Here is a 23,791-nt window from a genome sequence, read left to right as displayed (position 1 = left end):
GAGCATCTGCAGAGAAGAATGGGAGAAACTCTCCAAATACAGGTGTGCCAAGCTTGTAGTGTCATACCCAAGAAGACTCGAGGGTGTAACCGCTGCTAAAGATGCTTCAACAAAGTACTGAGTAAAGGGTCTGAATACTTATGAAAATGTCATATTTCAGTTTTTATTTTATAAAAAAATTAGCAAAGATGTCTAAAAACCAGTTTTTGCTTTGTCATAATGGGGTATTGTGTGTAGATTAATGAGGGGGGAAAACAATTGAATCAATTTTAGAATAAGGCTGTAACCTAACAAAATGTGGAAAAAGTCAAGGGGTCTGAATACTTTCTGAAGGCACTGTATGTATCCTTTGGGTGTCCTGTCCTCTACCATTTTTTGTCAGAGGCATATATTTGACACTCTAGGATCGAGGCTCGGTGAGCAGGGTAGGTACCTGCGAACCAGCCATCCAGCTCCATACTGGGAGTACCCCCCCACAGTTGCCTGCCTCTCCCCAAGGGAGTACCCCCCACAGTCGCCTGCCTCTCCCCAAGGGAGTACCCCCCACAGTCGCCTGCCTCTCCCCAAGGGAGTACCCCCCACAGTCACCTGCCTCTCCCCAAGGATGTACCCCCCACAGTCGCCTGCCTCTTCCCAAGGGAGTACCCCGCACCGTCGCCTGCCCCTCCCCAATCATGCTCCATTTCCACCCCTGGTCTCAGAACCAATATTTTACTTCAGGCCTGGGATGAAGATCAGCCTTACAGGTAAGAGTTGTGACTATGAAACACATTTCCTTCCATTGGACATGGAAGCTCAGTAGGTGAGATAATGTGTATAGTCTCTTATGCTCTTATGCTCACTGTACTTGGCGTTGACTGATCAGATCAAATGATTGACATAAAGAGCCATTGTGTTGAACACTGTGCGATGTTTAACAGTGAGAATGGCAGAATGGTGAACTTACTAAATGACTGAGTTTGACTGTGTGATATTAGGTTGCTTCTTGTGTAAATATTTTCCGTCTGGATTTTTATGATTTGTATGTGAGTACAGTAATGCCACATCAGTCCTGGTGTGTGCTGAAGTCTTCTGTTGTCCACCATAGGCTCTCGATGTCTCACCTCTCTCTGCCGTGGACCATGGAAACCAGGCCTGTGACCAAGAAAATGTGTAACATTTTTGTTACATTGATGGCATTGATGTTTTCTGCAGACACTACATCCTGGCCAATACACTCCCTGTACTTCTCAAGCATCCAGCCTTACAACTTGAAGACAGGCTACTGAGGGAACGCTTCCCTAAACACAACCGTGCTGTATAAGCCAAATCTACTTCCCCCACACTCCTACTGTGAAGACTCATACTACACACCATCAACCAAAGCTACCTCACCTATATGCTCCCAAAGTATACAGTTGTGGCCAAAACTTTTGAGAATGACAAATATAAATTTTCACAAAGTCTGCTGCCTCAGTTTGTATGATGGCAATTTGCATATACTCCAGAATGTTTTGAAGAGTGATCAGATGAATTGCAATTAATTGCAAAGTCCCTCTTTGCCATGCAAATGAACTGAATCCCCCCAAAAACATTTCCACTGCATTTCAGCCCTGCCACAAAAGGACCAGCTGACATCATGTGAGTGATTCTCTCATTAACACAGGTGTGAGTGTTGACAAGGACAAGGCTGGAGATCACTCTGTCATGCTGATTGAGTTCGAATAACAGACTGGAAGCTTCAAAAGCAGGGTGGTGCTTGGAATCATTGTTCTTTCTCTGTCAACCATAGTTGCCTGCAAGGAAACACGTGCCGTCATCATTGCTTTGCACAAAAAGGGCTTCACAGGCAAGGATATTGCTGCCAGTAAGATTGCACCAAAATCAACCATTTATCAGATTATCAAGAACTTCAAGGAGAGCGGTTCAATTGTTCTGAAGAAGGCTTCAGGGCGCCCAAGAAAGTCCGGCAAGCGCCAGAACCGTCTCCTAAAGTTGATTCAGCTGCGGGATTGAGGCACCACCAGTACAGAGCTTGCTCAGGAATGGCAGCAGGCAGGTGTGAGTGCATCTGCATGCACAGTGAGGCGAAGACTTTTGGAGGATGGCCTGGTGTCAAGAAGGGCAGCAAAGAAGCCACTTCTCTCCAGGAAAAACATCAGGGACAGACTGATATTCTGCAAAAGGTACAGGGATTGGACTGCTGAGGACTGGGGTAAAGTCATTTTCTCTGATGAATCCCCTTTCCGATTGTTTGGGGCATCCGGAAAAAAGCTTGTCCGGAGAAGACAACCCACCATTCATGTGTGGGGTTGCTTCTCAGCCAAGGGAGTGGGCTCACTCACAATTTTGCCTAAGAACACAGCCATGAATAAAGAATGGTACCAACACATCCTCTGAGAGCAACTTCTCCCAACCATCCAGGAACAGTTTGGTGACGAACAATGCATTTTCCAGCATGACGGAGCACCTTGCCATAAGGCAAAAGTGATAACTAAGTGGCTCGGGGAACAAAACACCGATATTTTGTGTCCATGGCCAGGAAACTCCCCAGACCTTAATCCCATTGAGAACTTGTGGTCAATCCTCAAGAGGCGTGTGGACAAACAAAAACCCACAAATTCTGACAAACTCCAAGCATTGATTATGCAAGAATGGGCTGCCATCAGTCAGAATGTGGCCCAGAAGTTAATTGACAGCATGCCAGGGCGGATTGCAGAGGTCTTGAAAAAGAAGGGTCAACAATGCAAATATTGACTCTTTGCATCAACTTCATGTAATTGTCAATAAAAGCCTTTGACACTTATGAAATGCTTGTAATTATACTTCAGTATTCCATAGTAACATCTGACAAAAATATCTATAGACTCTGAAGCAGCAAACTTTGTGGAAATTAATATTTGTCATTCTCAAAACTTTTGGCCACGACTGTACACTAGATGCTTTAGACCCTAGCATGGGTAACACTATAATAAAGTTAATAAACCATTTATTAGGCATTCACAGTTCTCACCAAATGTTAAGCTAGTTATTTACACATTTATAAAAACGTTTAAATTACATATTAATGATTAACGTAAGATAATTTATAAGATGTTTAATATAGGTCCTTATAAACCATTCACTAATCATTAGCAGTCTTTTTGCAGTCACTAATCGAAATAATTTCATCTTCAGTGCATTTAATATCGTAACACACTACATAAAGTAGACAAAATATAGACACATTAATATAGGAATTAACATTCATTTTAAATGAACAGGATGAAAAGCTAACACAATAAAACAGTAAAACCAAAGAACAATATAATGATTGGAAGAAGGCGTGTTTGATATACAACCCTCAATGCTATTGTAGATACCCCTACCTGCATTCTCCATCAAATAATAAACAGAGCAAGTGCACTTCTCTAAAGGTCAAATATTATTTGCATTGTACTCAGTCCGTCCATTAGATTTACAACCCCTCCTTGTGTTAAGCAATTCTAATCAGTATCCGAGATTTAAGGAACTTTTATGGTAAGGTGCATTACAGTGGAATGGAACATAACTTGACAAAAAAGTATTATAGTCTACTAAACACTTTATTTTCCAAAGTAGAATGCATTATGAAAAAACAAAACTCAAATACTAAACAAATCAAAAACAACTAAATCCACATTTATTTACAAAGCATTTTTGCAGTTTGGGTTGAGTACTTTCTTATGGAGCATGTCAGTGTTCAACACTTACAATATCAAACCATGCAACCTGTTTGGTCATTCCTGTTATCGACTGTCTAGAATCAGGGCTATGCAACTCTGTTCATCGAGAGCTGCCGTCCAGGAACAGGGTTAGAGAGCCCTGGTCTAGAACTTTAACCAGGTAGACCGTATCCACCCGAGACTGCCCCAAAAAACATGTTTTCGTGAACACAATAATTAACATCATAGTGTAAACATAGCTTCATACAACACAAAAGGGCTGCATTTAGACAGGCAGCCAAATGCAGATCTTTTTTTCACTAATTGCTCTTTTGTTTAACCAGATCAGCTCTGAAAAAAGATCTGTGAAAAGATGTGGTTGGTCAAAGACCAATGAGGGGAAAAGATATCAGTATTGCGCTGCTTGTGTAAACGCAGCCTATGGTACATTTAAACATTGCTTTATACACCAACTGGAAACAAATAGAATGGGAACAAAAGTGCCCACTATACCACAGATAATTCCTCTTAGGCTTTGCTGTAATAACTATGTACATACAAAATTATTTTCATTGTGATGAGCAATGATACAGTACTGAACCGATAACTGACTCTGCCTATCCCCTCTTGCCAAGTCAAACTATGACAAAAAAAACTATTTTTCTCAAAGTTTTCACAGTTCAAGCATTAGAATGAAGATCCAGAGATCCCCACTTTTCCAAATGCACACCTCAACTAGTTGATTATTGTGGCAGCTGCAGTGCAGAGATTGCCATCTTGTTTTGTCAAGCTTGATCTATGAAGCCTTTTGTGCCCTCTCCTCCACATACAGTTGCATCTAAACAAAGAAAATATGTTGTTACATACAAATTGTACACAACATGAAATTATTCACATTCAAACAATATTATCGTCTATTACTATGGGCTTTCATACAAGTGTTGTAATCTTCACAAAGAACCATGCCATTGTTGACCTCCGGCTTACTTTCACAATGTCTGATGTAATGGTCTTCAGGGGTATGAGTCTGGGCTCCTGCATGTGTACTTCCTGCTCATCTGCAACTATCCATGGAAAATCCTGGAGGGGAACATGACAACATCACATGTGGAGTGTACAGGCCCACACACTAGAATACAACATGTGTTTATTTTATTTATTTCACCTTTATTTAACCAGGTAGGCAAATTGAGAACAAGTTCTCATTTACAATTGCGACCTGGCCAAGATAAAGGAAGCAGTTTGACACATACAACAACACAGAGTTACACATGGAGTAAAACAAACATACAGTCAATAATATAGTAGACAAATAAGTCTATATACAAAGTGAGCAAATGAGGTGAGATAAGGGAGGTAAAGGCAAAAAAGGCCATGGTGGCAAAGTAAATACAATATAGCAAGTAAAACACTGGAATGGTAGATTTGTAGTGGAAGAAAGTGCAAAGTAGAAATAATGGGGTGCAAAATAAATAAATACAGTAGGGGAAGAGGTAGTTGTTTGGGCTAAATTATAGATGGGCTATGTACAGGTGCAGTAATCTGTGAGCTGCTCTGACAGCTGGTGCTTAAAGCTAGTGAGGGAGATAAGCGTTTCCAGTTTTAGAGATTTTTGTAGTTCGTTCCAATCATTGGCAGCAGAGAACTGGAAGGAGAGGCGGCCGAAGGAGGAATTGGCTTTGGGGGTGACCAGAGAGATATACCTGCTGGAGCGCATGCTACAGGTGGGTGCTGCTATGGTGACCAGCAAGCTGAGTTAAGGGGGAACTTTACCTAGCAGGGTCTTGTAGATGACCTGGAGCCAGTGGGTTTGGCAACGAGTATGAAGCGAGGGCCAGCCAACGAGAGCGTACAAGTTGCAGTGGTGGGTAGTATATGGAGCTTTGGTGATAAAAACGTATGGCACTGTGATAGACTGCATCCAATTTATTGAGTAGGGTATTGGAGGCTATTTTGTAAATGACATAGCCGAAGACGAGGATCAGTAGGATGGTCAGTTTTACGAGGGTATGTTTGGCAGCATGAGTGAAAGATGCTTTGTTGCGAAATAGGAAGCCAATTCTAGATTTAACTTTAGATTGGAGATGTTTGATGTGAGTCTGGAAGGAGAGTTTACAGTCTAACCAGACACCCAGGTATTTGTAGTTGTCCACATATGCTAAGTCAGAACCGTCCAGAGTAGTGATGCTGGACAGGCGGGCAGGTGCAGGCAGCGATCGATTGAAGAGCATGCATTTAGTTTTACTTGTATTTAAGAGCAGTTGGAGGCCACGGAAGGAGAGTTGTATGGCATTGAAGCTCGTCTGGAGGGTAGTTAACACAGTGTCCAAAGAAGGGCCAGAAGTAGCCTTCCCTGTAGCTCAGTTGGTAGAGCATGGTGTTTGCAACGCCAGGGTTGTGGGTTCGATTCCCACGGGGGGCCAGCACAGAAAAAAAATATATGAAAAATGAAATGTATGCATTCACTACTGTAAGTCGCTCTGGATAAGAGCGTCTGCTAAAATGTAAAATGTAGCCTCGCTACTGTTATAGCCTTTCTACTGTTAAGTATACAGAATGGTGTCATCTGCATAGAGGTGGATCAGAGACTCACCAGTAGCAAGAGTGACATCATTGATGTATACAAAAAAGAGAGTCGGCCCAAGAATTGAACCCTGTGGCACCCCCATACAGACTGCCAGAGGCCCGGACACCAGGCCCTCCGATTTGACACACTGAACTCTGTCTGAGAAGTAGTTGGTGAACCAGGCGAGGCAATCATTTGAGAAACCAAGGCTATTGAGTCTGCCGATGAGGATGTGGTGATTGACAGAGTCGAAAGCCTTGGCCAGGTCAATGAATACGGCAGCACAGTATTGTTTCTTATCGATGGCGGTTACGATATCATTTAGGACCTGGAGCGTGGCTGAGGTGCACCCATGACCAGCTCTGAAACCAGATTGCATAGTGGAGAAGGTGCGGTGGGATTCGAAATGGTTGGTAATCTGTTTGTTGACTTAGCTTTCGAAGACCTTAGAAAGGCAGGGTAGGATAGATATAGGTCTGTAGCAGTTTGGGTCAAGAGTGTCCCCCCCCTTTGAAGAGGGGGATGACCGCAGCTGCTTTCCAATCTTTGGAAATCTCAGACGACACGAAAGAGGTTGAACAGGCTAGTAATAGGGGTTGCAACATATTCGCCAGATAATTTTAGAAAGAAAGTGTCCAGATTGTCTAGCCCGGCTGATTTGTAGGGGTCCAGATTTTGACGCTCTTTCAGAACATCAGCTGACTGGATTTGGGAGAAGGAGAAATGGGGAAGGCTTGGGCGAGTAGCTGTGGGGGTGCAGTGCTGTTGACCGGAGTAGGGGTAGCCAGGTGGAAAGCATGGCCAGCCGTAGAAAAATGCTTATTGAAATTCTCAATTATAGTGGATTTATCGGTGGTGACAGAGTTTCCTATCCTCAGTGCAGTGGGCAGCTGGGAGGAGGTGCTCTTATTCTCCAAGGACTTTACAGTGTCCCAGAACTTTTTTGAGTTTGTGTTGCAGGAAGCAAATTTCTGCTTGAAAAAGCTAGCCTTGGCTTTTCTAACTGCCTGTGTATATTGGTTTCTAACTTCCCTGAAAAGTTGCATATCACAGGGGCTGTTCGATGCTAATGCAGAACGCCACACGATGTTTTTGTGTTGGTTAAGGGCAGTCAGGTCTGGTGAGAACCAAGGGCTATATCTGTTCCTGGTTCTAAATTTCTTGAATGGGGCATGCTTATTTAAGATGGTGAGAAAGGCATTTTTTTAAATAACCAGGCATCCTCTACTGAAGGGATGAGGTCAATATCCTTCCAGGATACCCGGGCCAGGTCGATTAGAAAGGCCTGCTCGCTGAAGTGTTTTAGGAAGCGTTTGACAGTGATGAGTGGAGGTTGTTTGACCGCTGACCCATTACGGATGCAGGCAATGAGGCAGTGATCGCTGAGATCTTGGTTGAAAACAGCAGATGTGTATTTAGAGGGCAAGTTGGTTAGGATGATATCTATGAGGGTGCCAGTGTTTACGGCTTTGGGGTGGTACCTGGTAGGTTCATTGATCATTTGTGTGAGATTGAGGGCATCAAGCTTAGATTGTAGGATGGCTGGGGTGTTAAGCATGTCCCAGTTTAGGTCACCTAGCAGCACGAGCTCTGAAGATAGATGGGGGGCAATCAGTTCACATATGGTGTCCAGAGCACAGCTGGGGGCAGAGGGTGGTCTATAGCAGGCGGCAACGGTGAGAGACTTGTTTTTAGAGAGGTGGATTTTAAAAGTAGAAGTTCAAATTGTTTGGTTACAGACCTGGATAGTAGGACAGAACTCTGCAGGATCTCTCTGCATTAGATTGTAACACCGCCCCCTTTGGCCGTTCTATCTTGTCTGAAAATGTCCTAGTTAGGGATGGAGATTTCAGAGTTTTTGGTGGTCTTCCTAAGCCAGGATTCAGATACGGCTAGGACATCCGGGTTGGCAGTGTGTGCTAAAGCAGTGAATAAAACAAACTTAGGGAGGAGGCTTCTAATGTTAACATGCATGAAACCAAGGCTATTACGGTTACAGAAGTCATCAAAAGAGAGCGCCTGGGGAATAGGAGTGGAGCTAAGCACTTCAGGGCCTGGATTCACCTCTACATCGCCAGAGAAGGAGTAGGATAAGGGTACAGCTAAAAGCTATGAGAATTGGTCGTCTAGGACGTCCGGAACAGAGAGTAAAAGGAGCAGGTTTCTGGGGGTGATAAAATAGCTTCAAGGTATAATGTACAGACAAAGGTATGGTAGGATGTGAATACAGTGGAGGTTAACCTAGGCATTGAGTGATGATGAGAGAGATATTGTCTCTAGAAACATCATTGAAACCAGGTGATGTCATCGCATGTGTGGGTGGTGGAACTGAAAGGTTGGATAAGGTATAATGAGCAGGGCTAGAGGCTCTACAGTGAAATAAGCCAATAAACACTAACCAGAACAGCAATGGACAAGGCATATTGACATTAAGGAGAGGCATGCTTAGCCGAGTGATCAAAAGGGTCCAGTGAGTAGTGAGGTTGGTTGCGGTCACGGCGATTCAGACAGCTAGCCAGGCCATGGGTAGCAAGCTGGCAGAAGATGGTCTGTTTTTAGCCACCTCGTGCGTTTCCGTCGGTAGATTAGTGGGGTTCCGTGTGGTAGAGGGGACCAATCCAATTGGAAAAATGTTTATAGTGGCCCAAGAAAATTGGCCGATAGACCTATTCAGATAGCAGCCGATAAGACAGCTAACGATTAGCTGGCCGCAGATGGGCGTTCAGGTTACGGCGCGACGGAGGGGCCAGTTGGATAACTCCCTCGGGCAGATAATGTCGGTAGACGTTATAGTCGTGAAGGCCCGATGGGGCTCCGCATCGGCAGTAAAACGGGTCTGGATAGGGGATTGTAGCCCAGGAGTGGCTGATGGAACTCTTCAGCTGGCTAGCTCCGGAATAATTGATGTTAGCTCCGGGACCGACGTTTGCCAATAGTCACTCGGATAGCAGCTAGCTAGCTGCAAGATCCAGGTGTAAATGTCCAGAGCTTGCGGTAGAAATCCGGGGATATGGAGAGAAAATAGGTCCGGTATGCTCTGGTCTGAGTCGTGCTGTACAAAACTGGCGATAGCTTTTCGAGCTAAGGGATAGCTGATGACCGCCAACCGTGGTTAGCTGAGTTCTAACGTTAGCTAGTGAACTGGCTAACTTCTGGCTAGCTTCTGTTGTGGATTTCAGATATGAGGTAAATAATACTTCTTTTTTTTTTTTTATTGGTGAGGCGAGTTGAATGAATGTGATTGAATATGATTGAATGTAGGTACACAAACAAGTCAGTGTATTACAATCAACACACATTCTGCATTGAAATGTCATGTTTTTGACAACACTGACCTTGATGACCTGAACCTTCTCCATGTTGCGCGTGGCAGCCTCCCTGGTGTGGACCAGCACTGTAAACGTACATCCTGGGACAGTGGAAAGTAAATAGACATATTAGAATACTATGACCGCTGCTAGACAACGACTTAACAGAAATTGTATGTATAATGTGTATTTTTATATTGTATAATACAGGGCACATTTGGAAAAGAGACCTAGGTCTCAATATGACTTCCCTGTCAAAACAAATATCCACAAGGGAATTTGTTTGGGAATGCAAGACTTAAATAGCAGCAGACCTCCAGCTATCGATTTTCACTGAGATGTTTTTCACTGAGTGTCTCTCCATTCTCCAATATAGCTTTTCTATCTTACCCGGTGGGTTGTTTTCCAGAACTGCATCACATACACTGATCTTCAGGATAACCGCCCTCAGTAACTGTTCCACGTGTGACAGCAATGTATCAGAGCTGTAGAACCAGAAGAGTAAGTCGTAAAAGCTCAAGGTATCGAAAAGGGCATTCTAACAACAAACCATATTAAATCAAATAAAATTGTATTTGTCACATGCGCCGAATACAACAGGTGTAGACTTCACCTCGAAATCCTTAATTACAAGCCCTAAAAAGAAAGAACATTTGAGAGAAAAAAAAAAAAGGAAAATAGTAACACAATAAAACAACAAGGCTATATACAAGGAGTAACGGTAGAGAGTCAATGTGTTTGGGGTACAAGGTAGTTGGTGATTGAGGTAATATGTACATGTAGGTAGTGGGTAAAAGTGACTAGGCAATCAGGATAGATAATAGCAGTAACGTATGTGAAGAGTGTGAAAGTGTGTTTATGTGTGTGTCTATGTGGCGTCAATATGCATGTGTTTTGTGTGTGTGAGCATATGTAGTATGTGTGTGTGTGTGTGTGTTTGTTGGAGTGTCAGAGTGGTGTGTGAGTAGAATCCAGTGAGTGTACATAGAGCCAGTGTAAGAGAGTCAGTGCAACAACAAAAAGGGGGACAATGCAAATAGTTCAGGTAGCCATTTGATTAACTGTTCAACAGTCTTATGGCTTGGGGGTAAAAGCTGTTCAGAATCCTTTTGGTCCCAGACTTGGCGCTCCGGTACCGCTGCCGTGCGGTAGCACAGAAAACAGTCTATGACTTGGGTGGCTGGAGTCTTTGAAAAATGTTTGGGCCTTCATCTGAAACCGCCTGGTAAAGAGGTCCTGGATGGCAGGAAGCTTGGTCCCAGTGATGTACTGGGCCGTACGCACTACCTTCTGTAGCGCATTACGGTCGCATGCCAAGCCGTTGCCATACCAAGCGGTGATGCAGCCAGTCAAGATGGTCTCATTAGTGCAGCTATATAACTTTTTGAGGATGTATTTCAACCTTCTGAGGGGGAAGAGGTGTTGTCATGCCCTCTTCCCAACTGTGTTGGTGTGTATGGACCATGATAGGTCCTTAGTGATGTAGACACAGAGGAACTTGAAGTTCTCGACCCGCTCCACTACAGTCCTGTTGATGTGAATGGGGGCGTGCTCGGCCCTACATTCCCTGTAGTCCATGATCAGCTCCTTTGTCTTGCTTACGTTGAGGGAGAGGTTGTTGTACTGACACCACACTGCCAGGTCTCTGACCTCCTCCCTGTAGGCTGTCTCATCATTGTCAGTGACCAGGCCTACCACTGTCGTATCGTCTGCAAACTGAATGATGGTGTTGGAGTCATGCGCGGCCACACAGTCGTGGGTGAACAGGGAGTACAGGAGGGGACAAAGCACGCACCCCTGAGGGGCCCCCATATTCATGGTCAGCACAGCTGATGTGTTGTTGTCTACCCTCATCACCTGGGGGCTACACATCAGGGGCTGCCCGTCCAGGTGCAGAGGGAGATGTTCAGTCCCGCGGTCCTGAACTTAATGATGAGCTTAAAGGAGAACTCTGGTGTTGAACGTGATGAGCAGTAGTCAATGAACACCATTCTCACGTAGGTGTTCCTTTTGTCCAGGTGGGAAAAGGGCAATGTGGAGCGCAATAGAGATTGCATCAGAGATTGCATCATCTGTGGATCTGTTGGGGCAGTATGCGAATTGGAGTAGGTCTAGGGTGTCTGGGATGATAGTGTTGATGTGAGCCATGACCAGCCTTTCAAAGTATTTCATGGCTACAGATGTGAGTGCTACTGGACAAAAGGTCATTTAGACACGTTACCTTGGCGTTCTTGGGGACAGGGACTATGGTGGTCTGTTTGAAACATGTAGGTATTAAAGATTAGGGTTGTCATGATGCCAGTATCGCAATACTACAATACCTGATTTTCCATGGCAAAAAGGAAAACACAAAGCAGACTAAACACTTTGGTCCTTTAAAAAGCCTACTGTACATAAAATATGTGCTGTAGCTTGGAAAATTAACGTGATTCTGGGTGACAACATAAGGCTTTCCAACATTAAGACTGTTTTCCTCAGGTAATTTTGCCCATTTCATGTTTTTTTTCCTTGCCATGATACATCTGTGTATCGCAATACTGGTATCGTGACAACCCTATTACAGATTGGGTCAGAGAAGTTGAAAATGTCAGTGAAGATATACACTCACCTGATGGATAAAAGAGGAGGCTGTGAAATCTCAAAGACAAATCTCTCAACTGGATGATGCTCTTTGTCCATGATGACCACCACCACTTTTTCTGCATCATTCTGAGGGAGCAATGTAGAACTTCATGTGAGTAATATGTACTCAAAAAAAGTGTGCCCTCATGCAATAACATATTTAGCATGATGAGCCATTGGGTTTGCAAGACTATGTCAATTATTTGTAGGCTAATGTATTCTCTCACCTTCTCAATGAGGGGTTTTACACAGTGAAGAGTATCATGGATGTATTGGTTCAGCTCTGGGTGGCATGACATCTAGAAGGTAATGCAACATGAGTGATGGATATTTTGCAGATAACCGTTAATAGTAGCTGAATAGTTATTACAACGGTGATATTATAACCTTACCTGTACAGGTACATTGTATTTCTTTCTCTTCTGGAATATTCCAGATGGGTACACCTCTCGTACATAGAGGATGAGATGAATAGCCACTTCCAAAAACTCACACAAGATGTCAGCCACCACTGCAAAAGAAGATAGGCAGTAACGAAGATTAAGTCTAAGTAACGAAGCTTGAGTCTATATAAAAATTAAATTGCTCAATTGAAATGCACATTTTACAGGTCGATGTAAAATAATTGATATAGCTAGCTACCTTGGCCAAAATTGAGGTCTTGTCTTGTTAGCGTTGTCATTTTCTGGTGGCTGAGGGATGAGAAAACAAATAATGCCGAATGATATGAGGCCACCTAACGAACGTTTCAAACGTCAAAAAAGTAATTGCAACATGGAACAATTCAACCTCTGAAAACCGTAAGACTGTCGTTTGTAAATCTGTTCTCAGGATTTAATCATAATATGCAGCAAAGATGCGAATAATACCTACAATGTCTGTTTATTTGTTTACATCCACTACTTCTTGTCGTCGCTTGGTTATGACGTTACATGGCGCACACTTATATCGTGTATACACACACTAGCTGACTAATTGTGTGCGCTGTGTTGAATTCTCCGTTCCTCCATCTTGGCATTCCCCCACCACTGTAAAATAAAATATTTTGGAAGCTATAGAATACCTTTATTAATTTCTACATTCGTTTTGCCACATTTATTATATTACAGATCCCTTAATGCATACCTTAAAATGATAGTATGTGAGCTAAGCATATGTATATGCTTAGCTCACATACATACAGTACCAGTCAAAAGTTTGAACACACCGACTTAAGTGTTTTTCAATATTTTCACTATTTTTACATTGTAGAATAATAGTGGGGACCCCAAAACCGTGAAATAAGACATTTGGAATTATGCAGTAACCCAAAAAGTGTTAAACAAATCAAAATATATTTTATATTGGAAATTCTTCAAAGTAGCCACCCTTTGCATTGATGACAGCTTTGCACACTCTTTGCATTCTCTCAACCAGTTTTTTATTTTACCTTTATTTAACCAGGTAGGCACATTTACAATTGCGACCTGGCCAAGATAAAGCAAAGCAGTTCGACACATACAACACATGGAGTCAAACAAACATACAGTCAATAATACAGTAGAAAAATATAAGACTATATACAATGTGAGCAAATGAGGTGAGATAAAGGAGGTAAAGGCAAAAAAGGCCATGGTGGCGGAGTAAATACAATATAGCAAGTAAAACACTGGAATGGTAGATTTGGAGTGGAAGAAAGTGCAAAGTAGAAATAGAAATAATGGGGTGCAAAGGAGAAAAATAAATAAATAAATACAGTAGGGGAAGAGGTAGTTGTTTGGGCTAAATTATAGATGGGCTATGTACAGGTGCAGTAATCTGTGAGCTGCTCTGACAGCTGGTGCTTAAATCTAGTGAGGGAGATAAGAGTTTCCAGTTTCAGAGATTTTTGTAGTTCGTTCCAGTCATTGGCAGAAGAGAACTGGAAGGAGAGACGGCCAAAGGAAGAATTGGCTTTGGGGGTGACCAGAGAGATATACCTGCTGGAGCACGTGCTACAGGTGGGTGCTGCTATGGTGACCAGTGAGCTGAGATAAGGGGGGACTTTACCTAGCAGGGTCTTGTAGATGACCTGTAGCCAATGAGTATGGCGACGAGTATGAAGCGAGGGCCAGCCAACGAGAGCGTACAGGTCGCAGTGGTGGGTAGTATATGGGGCTTTGGTGACAAAATGGATGGCACTGTGATTGACTGCATCCAGTTTATTGGGTAGGGTATTGGAGGATATTTTGGAAATGACATCGCCGAAGTCGAGGATCGGTAGGATGGTCAGTTTTACGAGGGTATGTTTGGCAGCATGAGTGAAGGATGCTTTGTTGTGAAATAGGAAGCCAATTCTAGATTTAACCAGACACCTAGGTATTTGTAGTTGTCCACATATTCTAAGTAAGAACCGTCCAGAGTAGTGATGCTGGATGGGCGGGCAGGTACGGGCAGCGATCGGTTGAAGAGCATGCATTTAGTTTTACTTGTATTTAAGAGCAGTTGGAGGCCACGGAAGGAGAGTTGTATGGCATTGAAGCTGGTCTGGAGGGTTGTTAACATAGTGTTCAAAGAAGGGCCAGAAGTATACAGAATGGTGTCGTCTGCAGAGGTGGATCAGAGACTCACCAGCAGCAAGAGCGACATCATTGATGTAAACAGAGAAAAGAGTTGGCCCAAGAATTGAACCCTGTGGCACCCCCATAGAGACTACCAGATGCCCGGACAACAGGCCATCCGATTTGACACATTGAACTCTATCAGAGAAGTAGTTGGTGAACCAGGCGAGGAACCAGGCGAGGCAATCATTTGAGAAACCAAGGCTATTGAGTCTGCTGATGAGGATGTGGTGATTGACAGAGTCGAAAGCCTTGGCCAGGTCAATGAATACGGCAGCACAGTATTGTTTCTTATCGATGGCGGTTACGATATCATTTAGGACCTGGAGCGTGGCTGAGGTGCACCCATGACCAGCTCTGAAACCAGATTGCATAGCGGAGAAGGTGCGGTGGGATTCGAAATGGTTGGTAATCTGTTTGTTGACTTGGCTTTCGAAGACATTAGAAAGGCAGGGTAGGATAGATATAGGTCTGTAGCAGTTTGGGTAAAGAGTGTCCCCTCCTTTGAAGAGGGGGATGACAGCAGCTGCTTTCCAATCTTTTGGAATCTGAGACGACACGAAAGAGAGGTTGAACAGGCTAGTAATAGGGGTTGCAACATATTCGGCAGATCATTTTAGAAAGAAAGGGTCCAGATTGTCTAGCCCGGCTGATTTGTAGGGGTCCAGTAGCTGAGTAGCTGTGGGGGGTGCAGTGCTGTTGACCGCGGTAGGGGTAGCCAGGTGGAAAGCATGGCCAGCCGTAGAAAAATGCTGATTGAAATTCTCAATTATAATGGATTTATCGGAGGTGACAGAGTTTCCTATCCTCAGTGCAGTGGCTTGCTGGGAGGAGGTGCTCTTATTCTCCAAGGACTTTACAGTGTCCCAGAACTTTTTTGAGTTTGTGTTGCAGGAAGCAAATTTCTGCTTGAAAAAGCTAGCCTTGGCTTTTCTAACTGCCTGTGTATATTGGTTTCTACCCTTCCCTGAAAAGTTGCATATCACAGGCGCTGTTCGATGCTAATGCAGAACGCCACAGGATGTTTGTGTGTTGGTTAAGGGCAGTCAGGTCTGGAGAGAACCAAGGGCTATATCTGTTCCTGGTTCTAAATTTCTTGAATGGGGCATGCTTATTTAAGATGGTGAGGAGGGCATTTAAAAAAGATAACCAGGCATCCTCTACTGACAGGATGAGGTCAATATCCTTCCAGGATACCCGGGCCAGGTCGATTAGAAAGGCTTGCTCGCTGAAATGTTTCAGGGAGCGTTTGACAGTGATGAGTGGAGGTCGTTTGACCGCTGACCCATTACGGATGCAGGCAATGAGGCAGTGATCGCTGAGATCTTGGTTGAAAAACAGCAGAGGTGTATTTAGAGGGCAAGTTGTTTAGGATGATATCTATGAGGGTGCCCATGTTTACGGCTTTGGGGTGGTACCTAGTAGGTTCATTGATAATTTGGGTGAGATTGAGGGCATCAAGCTTAGATTGTAGGATGGATGGGGTGTTAAGCATGTCCCAGTTTAGGTCACCTAGCAGCACGAGCTCTGAAGATAGATGGGGGGCAATCAGTTCACATATGGTGTCCAGAGCACAGCTGGGGGCAGAGGGTGGTCTATAGCAGGCGGCAACGGTGAGAGACTTGTTTTTAGGGAGATGGATTTTTAAAAGTAGAAGTTCAAATTGTTTGGGTACAGACCATCTCTGCAGTAGATTGCAACACCGCCCCCTTTGGCCGTTCTCTCTTGTCTAAAAATAGTGTAGTTAGGGATGAAGATTTCAGAGTTTTTGGTGGACTTCCTAAGCCAGGATTCAGACACGGCTAGGACATCCGGGTTGGCAGAGTGTGCTAAAGCAGTGAATAAAACAAACTTAGGGGGAAGGCTTCTAATGTTAACATGCATGAAACCAAGGCTATTACGGTTACAGAAGTCATCAAAAGAGAGCGCCTGGGGAATACGAGTGGAGCTATTTACTGCAGGGCCTTGATTCACCTCTACATCACCAGAGGAACAGAGGAGGAGTAGGATAAGGGTACAGCTAAAAGCTATGAGAATTGGTCGTCTAGGACGTCCGGAACAGAGAGTAAAAGGAGCAGGTTTCAGGGGGAGATAAAATAGCTTCAAGGTATAATGTACAGACAAAGGTATGGTAGGATGTGAATACAGTGGAGGTAAACCTAGGCATTGAGTGATGATGAGAGAGATATTGTCTCTAGAAACATCATTGAAACCAGGTGATGTCATCGCATGTGTGGGTGGTGGAACTGAAAGGTTGGATAAGGAATAATGAGCAGGGCTAGAGGCTCTACAGTGAAATAAGCCAATAAACACTAACCAGAACAGCAATGGACAAGGCATATTGACATTAAGGAGAGGTATGCTTAGCCGAGTGATCATAAGGGTCCCGTGGGATTCAGACAGCTAGCCGGGCCATAGGTAGCAAGCTGGCAGAAGATGGAGGGAGGTCTGTTTTTAGCCACCTCGTGTGTTTCCGTCTGTAGATTAGTGGGGTTCCGTGTGGTAGAGGGGACCAGTCTAATTGGCAAAATAGTTATAGTTATAGTGGCCGAAGAAAATTGTCCCATAGACCTATTCAGATAGCAGCCGATAAGACAGCTAACGATTAGCGGGCTGCAGATGGGTGTTCAGGGTACGTCGCGACGGAGGGGCCAGTTGGATAACTCCCTCGGGCAGATAACGTTGGTAGTCCAGTCGTGAAGGCCCGATGGGGCTCCGCATCGGCAGTGAAACCGGTCCGGATAGGTGATTGTAGCCCAGGAGTGGCTGATGGAACTCTTCAGCTGGCTAGCTCCGGAATAATTGATGTTAGCTCCGGGACCGACGTTTGCCAATAGTCACTCGGGTAGCAGGTCGCTAGCTGCAAGATCCAGGTGTAAGTGTCCAGAGCCTGCGGAAGAAATCGGGGGATATGGAGAGAAAATAGGTCCGGTATGCTCTGGTCTGAGTCGCGCTGTACAAAACTGCCGATAGCTTTTCGAGCTAAGGGATAGCTGATGACCGCCAACCGTGGCTAGCTGAACTCCAACGTTAGCCAGTGAACTGGCCAACCTCTGGCTAACCTCTGGCTAGCTTCTGTTGTGGATTTCAGATTTTAGGTAAATAATACTTGTTTTTTTTAAATTGATGAGGCGGGTTGCATGAGAGTGTTTTGAGGTTGAGTTTATAGAAAAAAATATATAAAAAGGTATGCGAAGAAAATATGTAAATATATATATATATATACATACATACATGGGACACGACAAGATGAAGGACAAAGACGTCTGACTGTTACGCCATCTTGGATTTAGGTTTTGGTTTCATGAGGTAGTCACCTGGAATGTGTTTCAAGTAACAGTTGTGCCTTGTTAAAAGTTAATTTGTGGAATTTCTTACCTTCTTTATGTGTTTGAGCCAATCAGTTGTGTTGTGACAAGGTTGTGGTGGTATACAGAAGATAGCCCTATTTTGGTAAAATACCAAGTCCATATTATAGCAAGAACAGCTCAAATAAGCAAAGAGGAACGATAGTCCATCATAACTTTTAGACATGAAGGTCAGTCAATCCGGAACATTTCAAGAACTTTGAACGTTTCTTCAAGTGCAGTCGAAAAAACATCAAGCGTGATGATGAAACTGGTTCTCGAAGGATCACCACAGGAAAGGAAGACCCAGAGTTTCTTCTTCTGCAGAGAAGTTCATTAGAGTTACCAGCCTCAGAATTTGCAGCTCAAATAAATGCTTCACAGAGTTAAAATAACATACACATCTCAACCTCAACTGTTCAGAGGAGACTGCCTGAATCAGGCCTTCATGGTCAAATTGCTGCAAAGAATCCATTACTAACGGATACCAATAATAAGAAGAGACTTGCTTGGGCCAAGAAATACGGTGGAAATCTGTCCTTTTGTCTGATGAGTCCAAATTTGAGATTTTTGGTTCCAACAGCCATGACTTTGGAAGACGCAGAGTAGGTGAACGAATGATTTCCACATGTGTGGTTCCCACCGTGAAGCATGAAGGAGGAGGTGTGATGGTGTGGGGGTGCTTTGCTGGTGACACTGTCAGTGATTTATTTAGAATTCAAGGCACACTTAACCAGCATGGCTACCACAGCATTCTGCAGCGATACACCATCCCATCTGGTTTGCGCTTAGTGGTACTATCATTTGTTTTTCAACAGGACAATTACCCAAAACACACCTCAAGGCTGTGTAAGGGCAATTTGACCAAGGAGAGTGATGGAGTGCCGCATTAGATGACCTGGCCTCCACTATCACCAGACCTCAACCCAATTGAGTAGGACCATGGAGTGAAGGAAAAGCAGCCAACAAGTGCTCAGCATATGTGGGAACTCCTTCAAGACTGTTGGATAAGCATTCCGCATGAAGCTGGTTGAGAGAATACCAAGAGTGTGCAAAGCTGTCATCAAGGCAAAGGGTGGCTACTTTGAAGAATCTAAAATCTAAAATATATTTTGATTTGTTTAACACTTTTTTGGTTACTACATGATTCCATATGTGTTATTTCATAGTTTTGATGTCTTCACTATTATTCTACTAGGTAGAAAATTGTAAAAATAAAGAAAAACCCTTGAATGAGCAGGTGTGTCCAAACTTTTGACTGCTACTGTATAAAAACATTTTAATTAAAGTATACTTGTTTTTAGATTACTGTTACTGTCCCTACTACAAAAATATATATACTTAAATAGATATAATTTTGTCCTTGAAACATTGATTTGAAATACTGTATAATTCTATTCATTCCTTTGGAGGACTGCTCCTACTGGGGAATGCCAAATTATGGCCGACCGGTTGCTTCAAAGCCTCTCAAGGGCCAATATACTGTATAGCATCAGCAATCCAGGTTTATATCCATCATTAGCACACAAAAATAGCCAATGCACAAAAATGGCTACACTTTTGAGCTCCATGGGGGCATTTTCATGTGATAGAGAGAATCCCCTGGTCACCAATAGAGACCTGCCAAGAGGAAGGATGTTAAGTGCCACATGCCTTTCAATGCATGACTTTGAACACATTGAATTGTATTTGTTGTAAGAAATGTGCAATATAAATAAAGTTTGATTTGATTGATGACATTACAGCTGTAGAATATTTAATACACTAATTTTCACGAGGACAAGTGCAGTTTTTCCATAAACTTTAATTGATAACTTGGGATTTTATCACTTGACATATAAATCATATAGTGGGAAGGATCCTACAAATGAAGACTGTGTGAATGCATGTACCACTTCTAATAAACAAATACTATTCCTTTGAATATTTGTCTCTGGTCATGAAACTACAACACAGGCTGGATGTCTTAACAAAGTCAATTCTGAATGTCAATAGATTTATAGATTCCTTATGATCAATGACAACATTCTAGAACTGAGTTATCACTCATCTAAGTCTGGTATCTGGTTAATGATAATAAAATTGATTAAGTGTCTCTTTCCTTGTAGAATGTTGACAGCAGTATAGAACACATTGTATTGCTAAGATGCTCAAACGCAACTTAATAGCTACACTCACCGACACAGGATAAACTTTATCCCTCATGCGACTAAACCGATAAGTTGCCCCTCACAATAGCTGCACTTCTCCACATGGCCAGACTTTATTGGTCTTCCCCTTTTAATGCTCATATACTCATCCTTGAAAAATGTCATAAGGTCTGAAATAAAAGTCAACATACTGTACAAACAATTATCTAGGCTAAGTAATACAATATTATTTTTTGATCTACTGTTCTGCTAACTAGCTAGCTAAAGTGTCGTCAGTGGCTAGCTAAGACAGAGAAAGGAGACGGAAGAGGTTCAACACTTTATTAAATTAATTTCAGTTATCACGTCCTGACCAGTAAAAGGGGTTGTTTGTTATTGTAGTTTGGTCAGGGCGTGGCAGGGGGTGTTTGTTTAGTGTGTTTGGTCAGGGCGTGGCAGGGGGTGTTTGTTTAGTGTATTTCGGGGGGTTTTGGGCAATGTTCTATGTTAGTATATTTCTATGTCTGTGTCTATTTAGTCTATTTCTATGTTCAGGGTTTTGGTTGTCCTTCAATTAGAAGCAGCTGTTCTTCGTTGCTTTTAATTGGAGGCCATATTTAAGTAAGGGGTTTTTGTCACTGTGTTTGTGGGTAGTTGTTCCGTGAATAGCATGTTGCCTTACAGGACTGTCGGTGTTTGTGATTTTGTTCAGTGTTCACGTTCCTTCTCAATAAAAGAAGATGAGTATACACATTCCCGCTGCATTTTGGTCTAATCCATACGACGAACGTTACATCAGTACAGCACATGGATTGTGCAAAGGTCTTTGATCGCGCTGGTTAATGGTAGCTAACAGTGTCGGCTAGAGATGACGTGCAGGAGCTTCCTGTAGGAATTTGTAGTCTTACTGAGGTTCTCTGTAGCTAATTAGCATTTTTTCTAAGTAAATTGAGGCAAAAATATTGATAAAACTCACCTTGCCTGAGATAATTAAAGCGATTATCAAAACGTCATGCCAAGCTAAGGCTACACCAAACACATACTTAGTTTGAAGAGTTTATAAAATTCACTGTGAAAAATTAATGGTGAAAAAATGTATCAAACCATCGAAGGATAAAATAATTTATCATCATTGGAAAGAGCCATATAACTATCGCATAAGCCTTATCAATTTATGACCAGGTGATGAATGCTGACCTTGATGAAATCATGAACTTTGTTCAAGGCTTCATAATTATAGAGCAAGAGGCATACTTTAAGACTATCTGCCTTCAGTCCTTGATAGAGCACAGTGGTGAGTAGACTTCCAGTTATTTTCAGGTTAATTTGGGTGACTAACATGCTGACCACACTGCTTGCGTCACGTGCGCGAGCGTTGAAAAATAAATGTACACATACATGTTATTCAATCATTGCACCTACACTGCTTGTGCTTGTCAACTAGTGTCTGCGTAGCCAGGCGCTAAAATAGAACTTGGTTCTATATGTGACGCTTTACGGGCTGCTAGTCCCGCCTCTCCCATCTCCTCATTGGTTTTTAGGAACATATACCGACACGCCATCTCATTGGTTTTTAGGAGCATATATCCACTTGCGTGATTGGAAGATAAACTGAGGTCCAAACTCCAGTCCAGTTGGTAGTGGAAATGCACCTTAAAGTAGTTGGTGGTGGTGGTGATGCACCTTAACGTTGGCTGCCAACCACCATATAATGTCCAAAGAAGAAGAAACCTGAAGGAGGAGAGATTACTAGAAACAAAAACTCAGTTTATCCTTTTATCTGTGGATTAATTTTCGGAGAACCTTGTGCATTTCAGGTAAAATAACGGCCAATGTTTATGTCCCAGGACAAATTATCCAGCAACAGCAAGCTAGCTAGCTAAATTGCCATAAATGTTTAATGCTTTTCAACCTGTCCCCAAATTAATATGGTTGGTTCAGAGTTAATTTTGATATTTCAACCTGCGTGTCCTGATCGCGTCTGGTGTGGGTGGACAAAATCAACATGCACGCGATGGTGTACGCGGACACGCTCGAGCGGTCTGGTCAGCATGTACTGTAACAGGAATAATTTCCAGCGGATAATTTTTGAGCAAGCTGATCAATGTCCCACAGCTCTAGTCACCTGTTGAGTTTTAATGTGTCATAGAAATACTTATTGTATGATACAATTACATATAATAAAATAAAACAAATATTGAAATTGTCATTGGCCTGAATGGGGGGGGGGGGGGGGGGGACTGAATTGGTCTAAATTGATTAAGACAATTGAAAGACGTGTAAAAATGTCTTATGACGCAGTTACCTATTCTGTGTCCATATTGCGCAACTCCATCACCATCTTCTCTTCACAGGTTGTTGAAGTATTTGCAGTATATAAAGTTCAGGGAAGAATGACTTCTGAAACGGACCCCAACACTGCTGGTGTTCAATACAACCGCTGGAATGAAGACAACATCAATCTGAATGTGGCTGGAACAGGTGTAACGGGGTAAGCTCTGAGGAAGACGTATAAGAAACACTTACTTTACTTTCAATAAAGGTGTATCACATTGAAATTCTATTCAGTGCACATTGTTTTCATCCATTAAATCCTTTTTGATTAACTTCTCCAAATTCTGACCTCTTGAGTTTACTGATAGTGTATGTAACTGACCACAACAGTAATCACTGGCCATATTTATAACATGACATGTTCTACTTACCAAAGGCTCTACAACAGGGTCTGCACTGGCACCCTGGGCGTTGCTATCAAAGTGGCTGGAGCTTTGGCTGCACTGGTGGCTGTTTACATCATAGGATACCTCATTGGATATTACGCCCACAAATGCTGACCAGCCACTGACCGAAGGACCTTTGTTCAGAGAGGAAGGACCCTCAACGGATGGAATTATGTTATGTATCAATTATATATGGTTTTTAAATGACCAAATAATGGCTGTATGAGAGGATCAAAGATTATTGGAGCCACACTTTCAATAATAGTCAGGATTTTTGGTTTCCTTTTTAGAAATGTTGGGATTTCAGTTTGCTTGTTGTAAAGTGATTTTACAGCTTCCCCACAGCTTTGTCTTTTTTGTGAAATGTCAGAGCAACTAAGCGATTAAGTCCAAAAATACAGTTCATGGTATTCAATGTTCTTCTCAGTAAGTGATATTACAGTGCTTTCAGAAAGTATTCATACCCCTTGACCTATTCCACATTTTGTTGTGTTACATCCTGATTTTAAAATGGATTACATTTTTACCACATAACAAAGTGAAAACATGTTTTGACTAAATTGTGCTAATTTATTGAAATACAGAAACATTTCATTTAGGTAAGTATTCACACCCCTGAGTCAATACGTTAGAATCACCTTTGGCAGAGATTACAGCTGTGAGTCTTTCTGGGTAAGTCTCTAAGAGCTTTGAACACCTGGATTGTACAATATTTGCACATTACTATTTTTTTAATTCTCCAAGCTCCTTCAATTTGGTTGTTGATCATTTCTAAATACACTTTGACATTATGGGGTACTGTGTGTAAGCCAGTGACACAAATTCTCAATTTAATACATTTAAAATTCAGGCTATAAC

General features: G+C 42.7%; 1 protein-coding gene and 1 long non-coding RNA gene across 4 annotated transcripts; one reads left to right on the top strand and one right to left on the bottom strand.

The window, feature by feature from the left end:
- Nucleotides 1–4,062: 4,062 nt before the first annotated feature.
- On the bottom strand, nucleotides 4,063–22,599 carry mad2l2 (mitotic arrest deficient 2 like 2). 3 transcript variants are annotated; one of them, XM_014135438.3, is made up of 9 exons: nucleotides 22,519–22,599; nucleotides 12,801–12,850; nucleotides 12,551–12,669; nucleotides 12,386–12,457; nucleotides 12,145–12,245; nucleotides 9,927–10,021; nucleotides 9,564–9,637; nucleotides 4,650–4,742; nucleotides 4,063–4,500 (listed from the first exon to the last, which is right to left on the bottom strand). In XM_014135438.3, the coding sequence occupies exons 2-9, from the start codon at nucleotides 12,838–12,840 to the stop codon at nucleotides 4,459–4,461; spliced, it is 636 nt and encodes a 211-aa protein (XP_013990913.1). In that variant the 5' UTR covers nucleotides 12,841–12,850; nucleotides 22,519–22,599; the 3' UTR covers nucleotides 4,063–4,458. The 3 variants fall into 3 exon arrangements, with proteins under 3 accessions (XP_013990913.1, XP_013990912.1, XP_045549099.1); XM_014135437.3 differs by lacking the exon at nucleotides 22,519–22,599 and adding an exon at nucleotides 13,032–13,126; XM_045693143.2 differs by lacking the exon at nucleotides 22,519–22,599 and having other exon boundaries at nucleotides 12,801–13,067.
- Nucleotides 21,794–23,275, top strand: LOC106566889 (uncharacterized). Its single transcript, XR_001319964.3, has 3 exons — nucleotides 21,794–22,030; nucleotides 22,568–22,704; nucleotides 22,924–23,275. It is a non-coding gene; the product is annotated as an uncharacterized LOC106566889 (long non-coding RNA).
- Nucleotides 23,276–23,791: the final 516 nt, after the last annotated feature.

The sequence above is a fragment of the Salmo salar genome, chromosome 13 (assembly GCF_965601325.2).
Source record: "Salmo salar chromosome 13, fSalSal1, whole genome shotgun sequence".
Taxonomy (NCBI): Eukaryota; Metazoa; Chordata; class Actinopteri; order Salmoniformes; family Salmonidae; genus Salmo; species Salmo salar.
This window is presented reverse-complemented; position numbering and strand designations above follow the sequence as displayed.